General features: G+C 33.7%; 1 protein-coding gene across 4 annotated transcripts; it reads right to left on the bottom strand.

The window, feature by feature from the left end:
* Positions 1 to 2,251: 2,251 nt before the first annotated feature.
* Positions 2,252 to 8,863, bottom strand: LOC110642335 (E3 ubiquitin-protein ligase WAV3). Of its 4 annotated transcripts, none has more exons than XM_021794332.2 (2): positions 8,258 to 8,863; positions 2,252 to 4,650 (listed from the first exon to the last, which is right to left on the bottom strand). In XM_021794332.2, the coding sequence occupies exons 1-2, from the start codon at positions 8,489 to 8,491 to the stop codon at positions 2,704 to 2,706; spliced, it is 2,181 nt and encodes a 726-aa protein (XP_021650024.2). In that variant the 5' UTR covers positions 8,492 to 8,863; the 3' UTR covers positions 2,252 to 2,703. The 4 variants fall into 4 exon arrangements, with proteins under 4 accessions (XP_021650024.2, XP_021650025.2, XP_021650027.2 ...); XM_021794333.2 differs by lacking the exon at positions 8,258 to 8,863 and adding an exon at positions 7,096 to 7,568; XM_021794335.2 differs by lacking the exon at positions 8,258 to 8,863 and adding an exon at positions 6,671 to 6,689.
* Positions 8,864 to 9,193: the final 330 nt, after the last annotated feature.

Raw genomic sequence — 9,193 nt, 5'->3', positions numbered from 1 at the left:
TTCTGCTGCGAGTTGTTGTGTCACGTGGCTGTAGAATGGGGAAGATGGGGACAGTTAAGACTATAGCCGTTGGTTCTTAATGATGGTCAATTAAGAGCCGTTGGATTCCGTCCGACTGTCAATTTTCGAGTTATGTGCTAGTTTCGTTACTCAAGGACTCAGATCAGACACCCTTTCACTTTTTTTTTTTCATTTTTCTTGAGACTGCACTTTTTTATTAGAGGCTTTCGCTTTTTTATTTTATGAAAAAAAAAGAAAAAAAAATTATTATTCTTTTGTATAATAATCTAAAACTTTAACATTAAAATAATAAATAATGTCTATTTTCTAATCTCATCCTTATACTTATTGAAAATTTTAATTTAGTTAATCAACTTGTTCAAATTAATCTTAAAATTTTAATTTAAATTTAATTTAGCTTAAAAATTAAATTTTTAGATTAAATTTCTTAATTTTTCAATTTATATAAAACTTAAAAATTTTAATTTTTAAATTTTTAAAAATTTTTTTATTTCTTAATTTAACTAGGAGTTAAATTTTTTATTTTATCTTAAATTAATATTAAATTAAAACTTTTGAATAATTAAAAAAAAGCTAAAAATGTGTTAAATTAAATATCTCCAATAAGATTTTCAAAAAAAAATCTCTGATAAGTATAGAATTGAAATTAAGTACTAAGTAAATAAATAATTGCCTTAATCATATTGTTTATAAGTAGATGAATAATTTTAAATTTAGTATTTAATTTATCAATTTTTTTTTATTTTTTTAATTATTATGATATCCTTTATATTCATTTTATAATTTATAAAAAAAATTAATTTCTTCAAAATTCATAAATTAAACCTAATTTCTCTTATAGAAGTACAGTGAATTATATCACTGTACCAACATTTATTATTAATTCAAAAAATTATAAATTATGTGGAAACATTTATTTACCTCCAAAATAATGAAATGACACTAATTTGAGAAGGGCAATGCTTGTTATGATTTGTGCTTTTGATTTATGATCTTGTAAGGCCCTCATGTTCAATTATTATCTGCTTTTGTTGCATAATTTATGGATTTAGATAGAGAAAAGCTAATCTTGGTGATGATTGTGGTTAATTGTGTGGGGTTTCTCACACCAACCAAAAGGAAAAGAATTAGATGTTTTTAATTAGCTCAATCTTTGTTACTGTAGAGGAGATATTATAAAATCAACTTCACAACTCTTATATTAAATAAAATTTATATAAAATTAATATATTTATTATATTAATTTAAATGTAATTATTATAAATTTAATTTTATATAAAAATAAATTTAAATAAAATATCTACTTGGAGATTGAAATAAAATGAATTGATTGACTGATCAAGTTTATGAATAACTGATAAGCTGAGTTTATTTAAGAAATTTTCATTTTTTTTACAAGTTAATAAAATATTTATCCTTAAGTTTGATCAATTTTTAAATTTATTTTTATTTACTACATTAATTTAAGTTTTAAATTAGATCAGAAATTTTTTTCCTTATTTCATCCCTGAATTTACAGACTTGCCATTGGAAAGTGGGCACCCAGGATGGTATAGGACAATCAACAAAGTATTGAGGAAAATCTATTGCAATTTCTTGGATAAATTTTCTTGGATTGAGATATTATATCCACTCACAGAGTCAGTGGATTGATGTATGATTTCATTTTTCTCCATGTTTTTGTTTAGTGGTTGGTTACAGTATAGATGCTGAAGAAGATATGGCATATATTACAAGTAGAGTGAATCCAAACAAATTTCTGAGGAAGATTGCAAGAGCTGGAAAATATGCAGAACTCACAGAGGAAACCAGAATTTGACCAATCCTGAGTGGAAATGGCTACTAGTATTATCTCCCAGGCTATGCCATGACCCATTATTATCCACAGGTGCCCCCATACTATGGCTAGGGACCTTATGCCTATCCCAAGTAAATTGTCTTTCTCTAAATGGTGCAAATGGATGCCTCATGGTTTTTTTGAGACGCTCCATTCCTGCTCATTACCTTGTTTCTATGCTTGAAATGTATGGATCCAGGTTTAATAGGATTCATATAAAGTTTATATTGTTAAATGTTTTGGATCTTGACTCAATCTTATGAGTAAGATGGAATTTATGAATGATTTTTAAGCTTCATATTTTAAAGAAAAGATTGGTGCCAATATGCAGTATTTCTTTCATCTTTTAACCAGTTGAGTAAACTCTGGAATATGACATAATAGTGCAAGCTATTGAAAAGAATCAAGAGCAGATATTTCATATCATATATTGAAGAGAAGAATTCACTCAAGTATCCCCACAGTTACATGGCTATACCCCATTTCCTCTTAGGAAAAGAAAAAAAACACCAATTTTCCTTATGTACATCCACCCATAATTGGACTATGTAAAACCCTAACCCCACCTTTTCGTTTTACCATTCTTTCTCTTAAACTCATCTCAGCTATCTCTCCCCCATCTTCCCCCCCCCCCCCCAATTTCTTATTCATTTACATAAGTACAACAAGGAAATATACCCCACAGTTTTTAAAACCAAATCCCTCTCTTCCAATATAGCCCGATTTCCAAACAACAAAAGAGTAAAAAAAATGAAAAAAAACAAAAATTAAGCAGACAAAAAGGTTCTTGGATATAGAATAGATGAATGTAGGGTGAGGAGAACTTTCAAAGATAATGCTGCCAGTTACCTTGGTTGTGGTCTAGCAGCTGGGAATGACAGAGCTTGCCGGAGTTTTCGATGAGATGATGGGTTCCCTAACAACATAGTCTGAGACCGAGTTACCATATCAACCATGGATGGAGTTTGGTAAGCTTGCACAAGGCTTGTACTATCAGTGGAATCACCTCGTGCAGTTGCTCTCTGCCATGAGTGTGAGCTCAAACCTGATAGGACATAAGCCCTTCCAGATGTCTCGTATACCTGACGGTTTGCCATCCTTTCTTGCATTTCCTTCAACTCAGCACATAATGCAACACATAATCTGTCACCAGTCTGTGCAGATGCAGTTTCCGACAACGACTTGTAACAGCTCTCCAAGACAGAGACTGCACGAGCTAGATCACCATTTTCAGCAGCAACTCTAGCTTCAGCCATTGCCTCTGCTGCATGAATCCTACTTCGCTGCCTATCTACTTCCATTGACACTACTTGTGCTCCGATTATTTCAGGCCTTTGTATCCAGACTTGACTAGCTCCCTCCAAAGTCACCGCATCTTTTGTAATTGGTTCTCTGTATACACATCCGACCTTCAGCAGTGGCATCTGATCAATCGACCTATCAACTGGAATATTAATTGTCACTAGAAAATCTCTTTCTTCTTCCGCATATAGGTCTCCAACATCGACAGTACCCATTCTTGCATTGCCCGTGATACTGGTTCGATAACTACCTGCCTTTATAGAACCAATATGCAAATTCCGGTGAACACACTCGACTTTGACCTGTAGCTCCTGCACTACCACACTCAGGAGCCCTCCAATGCACTGTGCAAATGCATCCTGAATAACACCCTCAGCTTCTATGAATGAAAATGTGCCCCCAGATATCTCAGAAATTGAATGCATTGAGGCAGCATCATGGTCTGTGCCAAACCCAAATGAATGCACGGGAATCTGACAACCTGTGCCACGATTCTGATGAATTGATATTGGGAGAAGTGACTTGTAATCAGCTCTAGGATGCGTTCCATTAGGACTGGTGACAGTATATGTATCCTGTCCATCAGATAATAGAATGATACTGGCAACTGAATTCTTCCACTTCCGATCTACTATCACCTTGGCACTTTTTCTTAGGCCTTCTGCAATGTTTGTCCCACCATTAGAGATCAGAGAATTAACAGCCTGTAATGCCTCCTGCCTTCCAGCCTCAGTCATGCGACGAAGAGGAAAAAGGCGACGGGCTGTGGATGAGAAGGCAATGACAGAAAGTCGGTCAGAGGGGCCAAGATTCTGAATCACAAACCCCATAGCTCGTTTTAGCAAAGCAAGCTTTGTTCCTGCCATGCTACCACTAACATCAAGCACTGTAACAAGATCAACTGAAGCACGAGAATTTTGAGACATTTGTGGCAATTCAGCATTATTACTGCTGCCACTATGCCTTCCACTTGTAACGGGAGCCTGAAGATGTATTAGTACAGTGAAATTATCATGAGAGGCTGATCTTGAAACAGCTGAAACTTCTGGATATGTTTTGATCTCTATTGTTCCCACAGAATTGGGATCACCTACACCATCTATAATAGACACGTCTCTCTCAGCAATCACATGTTGCTGGTCTAAGGTTTCATCATCATCAAAGATAGGTGGTTCTTGGGCATGATAAAGTGATGGGATATGCCGGTTTGTATCAAGCCGAGCAGGAGGTAGCCGTCTTAGAACAGTCATCCAGGTATCATCCCGGGGCCAACCTACCGCATTAATTCTTTGCCTTCCGTGGGAAATATCAGAAGCCGGGTTTTGGAAGGGGATTTCTTTCCACTTTGCTCTGCAAACTGGACAAATCTGGTTCCCATGTTTTACATTAGAGGTAATACAATGGAAGTGAAAAGAGTGCGAGCATTCTGCAGTAAAAATGGCATGGCCCTGTCCTGCTTTCATGGCTGTCAGGCATATTGCACATGTACTCTGCAATTTAAAAAGGTCAAGCTGGTGAGAATGAAAGATTGCTTTTTTGAAAGTGTCAGCACAAAGATAGATACCATATTTGAGCCAAGCAAGCAGTCTTATCAACTAGAGACATGCATTCCAAACCATTGAGAGAGAGTTTCAATCAAGTTCTCAGAGTCCACAAGGGATGCATTTGCCATTTGAAACATTAATCCTAAAATGCTCCCAGTCAAAATATAAGCTATGAGAAAATAAATGACAAAGAGGACTATCATAGGCTAGAATAAGCAATAGGCAAAATTGATTCAAATGAAACTCAAGACAAAAAATATTGAATTCCAAGAACCTTGAATGTGCCAGTTGACACTTTCTTTGCATACTTGCGGTATATCCACAAATTTTCAGAAGTGCAGAAAGTAAACAATTTCATTAACAATTGAGATTATTGACACGTAAAAGCACCTCAAAAGGTCTAGACATTTGGATGCTATTAGTGTTGCCACAGGATTGCATTCCTCAAGGTCTAACACTAGTTGAAAAGAAATTACATTTTTAATACTAAGAAAGCAATGAACCACTTGATCTGAGGCATCAAGTTAGACTCAATCAAAAGTATCAATTCATGAGTCATAAGAAAGAGCATCAATAATTATATTTATACATCCTCCTACTACACCTCAGTTAGCTTGAAAATCTAGACGGTTCGATGATTGCTCATGTTCCAATGAAACCACAGTTATTTGTTATCCAGGAAACAATAAACTGATGTGTATAGGCATCAAGAAAGAGTTAGGGCATGATTATATCTGCTTGTATAGGCAGCTAATTTTCCAAAAACATGGTACATACCATTAAACCAATTGATCAATCAAATAAGAAATCAAAATTAAGCAGTAAAAGCTTTGCAAAGCACATAACGCCACTAAAGAGAATACCTTTCTAGAGAATAATCAAAGAGCCATTAATAATGATATTTTAAATTTAACAAAAAGAAATATGAAAGAAAATCATCAAAAGTAGGGACCATAATGGGCTTGCTCCATAATTTTGTTAATAAAATTTTAGTCAGTCAAAGATTGCAAAGGAAATAATGGCAAATTATCAACAATCAAGGAGGAGACTTTTCACAGGAAAAGAATAATTGACCAGCCCAACCCTAAAACAAAGTAACAAACTAATGATGAAGCTTTAAAGATAATAATCCAAAAACAAATTAAAATATATATAAACGTATAAAGCTCATCAAAAGAAGGGAAAATAATGGGTTTGCTCCAGAATTTTGTCCCTATTTTTATTTTTCAGTTCTTTAATTCCCTAACTTTTTCTTTCTTGAATCTTATTGCAAGAAAGATCCCAATCAACTGGTCTACAGGCTTTTCTAAATTACCATCAAAAGCAGAGAGAGAGAGAGAGAGAGAAGGATGGGCGTATGTTTGTGTGGGTGTGGGTATGTGTCGAATAGTAAAGTAGGTGCTGACCAGACAAGCACTTTCCCATCAAGGCAAATGAAGAGGAAGCACAACACCACCACTAGAGAGTGGTAGTGTAATACTTTTCTAATAAGCCAAAGTGAAAAAATGGTCCTTAAAGGGACTAGCCCACTTTTAACTTCCCCCACAAAGGAACCTCTGCCTTATGGAGAGAGAGTTGAAAACAACATGACAACCAATGCCCCATCTTCACATATATACAGGAATCATTCACACACCCACCATACCCCACTCTTATAAGTACATTGAAACAAGAGTGAGAATTGAGAAAGATGCTAAAAACAAAAAGTTAGGCACCAGGCAGTGATATGAACTGGCATTAACAGTAACACATATTACATATCATACAAAATGATATAATTCTTCAATGATTTTTTTTTAATTAATTAAGCCCTTTAAATTCCATTTTAATTTAATTTTGCTCTGATTTAAACGTTGTTAATTAATCATTTGCTGAGTCAGTTAACGGATAAGTTATGACTAACTCAAAAAACGACCATAGATTATCCTAATTAATTTTCATAAAATGCATGTTCAACTGAAATTACCAGAAACCCAAATTACACATTTTTTTCACCAACCAGGTCGGCGCCATCGTCCTAACCGTCGCCACCTTCTTCCTCACCACCTCACACTTCAATCGCATAGCCTTGTCCATGTAACCGACGGCGGATCTCTCTCCTGGCCTCAGCGAGGCTACGGGAGATACTTTTCTCTCAAGATCTATGTGTACAAGAATACGAGATTGATGGATTGAAAGAGCACATTTGCAGCAGGGAGGGAAAAATCCCCGCCAATGCTTGCGTTAAGGGGCAGTGATGCACCCAGGTAATTCACCTGCAGATCATTGTGCTATTGCTATATGATTCGGAAGTAAAATCATGGAGGTTGTAGATTGATGCATATAATTAGAATTGTCAGCTACTAAGTCTATGTTAATAGTACATTAGACAGAAACCCAGCGACCAATCACCTCTTTTAACTTCAATTTTTTCATTGTAAGACCAATCTCGAGCATCTTCAATTCATTTGAGCGGGCTTGGTCCTTTCAATTTTTTCTTCTCAACGATGTTGAGATGGTCAATTACATGACCTAACAAGCCGGTTTAATCTTCCATGCAACACAAGTTCCTGGTTCAAATAAGGCAAACTCAGATTTCCTTAGAGTTCTGCTTATGAGTCGTTGATGGAAGCCCTGGGTTTAGTGAACTGCAGGGTGAGATATTGGAGAGAAGATTGAAGTTTCAATGCCTTGCAAGCGAGAAAGAAAAATGGCCGGAGACGACAGGCGACAGACTAACGGGAAGAGAGAGAAGGAAAAGGGAAAGATCGTTTTTGGTGGGATCCATTAACGGCAAGTTAAAGATTTAACATCTGTTGATATTCATGTGAGTGACGTGTAATTTAGTATTTATTTGAAATAAAATTATAATTTTAAAGACTCAAATGCCTAATTGGTTGAAAAATATTAAAGAGATCAAATTAAAATTTAACTTTATTTAAAAAAAAGTCAAATACACTCAATATTAGATGAAAATAAATTTATTAACTATTACATTATATAAAAATAAAATTTTATTAAAATTATTATAATTTTAATAATATTTTATTTTATCATTAAAAAAATTAAATATTTATATATAAATTTATATATTATTTTATATATATATTAATTAATTTTATATAAATTTTTATATTAATTTAAATTTATATTAAATACATTTAATTTATAAAATTATTAAATTTTTTAATAAAAAATTAAAGTGATAATAACTTAAACATAAATTTATATTAAAAATTATATATTAATCACTCCACCAAGTTAAGTTAAATTATTATCACATTTTTATTAACAAGATGTTAAATAATTTCTTAATTAATGAGAAGAAATCTTAATAACATTAGAAATGAAACTACTAATCACAATAATTTTTTTTTAAATTTAATTTATTATAAATTTAAAATATAAAATACATAATAAAATTTATTTATTAAATATATAAATCTTATATAATTATAACTTTAATCCGCGTCCGAAATAGATCGCAAGAATTTTCTTAACAACAAACTCAAAGCAAATACAAGAAATATGTATACCCTGTAAAAATAGCATAAGTATATACATACGGACATACCTTAGAGGATTTGGTACTGGATTTGGGCAAGCGGAGCCCAGAAGATGAAGGGGTGGGAGTAGTGGAGCCACGGCGAAGAGCAGAAGTAGGAGAGAGGGAAACGGTGTCCGAGAATCTGGAAGGAGAAGGAGATGAATCTTGCTCATGAGTTTGAGGAACATAAAGACACATGTTGAGACCAAGTGCCAATTTTGCTTTCCTCCATTTGCTTCCCATTTCTTTCAGATCTATCATCCTCTTTAGAACAACCCAAATCAAGAATCCTCCTTATCTCTCTACCTACTTACTGAAACCATGAAAACCCACATAAACAAAGTATTAGAAATGGACATTAAACAATTCTTTTCTCTTTTTTCTTGATGGGTTTGGCAGAGAGAAGATGGGTTTGCTTGCTAGCAGAAGATGAGTGTTTCAGAAGTGAGGTTATGGGTTATGACCATGAAAGAGATAGAGATGGAGAGAGAAGGGGAAGTGGGCTTTTTTTGACCTTTTGGGTTGGAGGGAGAAGATAGGTGGTGGTAGTCAGAGATATAGCAGCCTTTTTTAGGACATGGGATATGCATGGAGATGAAAAAGGAAAATCTTTCCTTCCATGTTGAATGAATTAGAGAAAAAGTTTACAGTTTGGTTTATAAATGCTGCTTTTGATATTCCAAGTTTTGTTTTTGCCCTTTCTTTTTGCTCTAATATCTCCACTGCCATTGCTTTTGCATTTTTCACTCAACCATTCTTTCTGCTCTTTTTCTTCTATTTGTTTATTGCATTTTGACTTTGTGGCTTTCTTAAATTTTTATATTGGAGATATGAAATTCTAATATAATGCCTATCATTTCTATAATAAATAAATTACAATAAAAATTTAAATAATTAATTAATTAAATTCTAACTACAAAAAGAAAGATGGTTATATTCCTTTCTAATAAATTTTGATTTTCA

The sequence above is a fragment of the Hevea brasiliensis genome, chromosome 6 (genome assembly GCF_030052815.1).
Source record: "Hevea brasiliensis isolate MT/VB/25A 57/8 chromosome 6, ASM3005281v1, whole genome shotgun sequence".
Lineage (NCBI taxonomy): Eukaryota > Viridiplantae > Streptophyta > Magnoliopsida > Malpighiales > Euphorbiaceae > Hevea > Hevea brasiliensis.
This window is presented reverse-complemented; position numbering and strand designations above follow the sequence as displayed.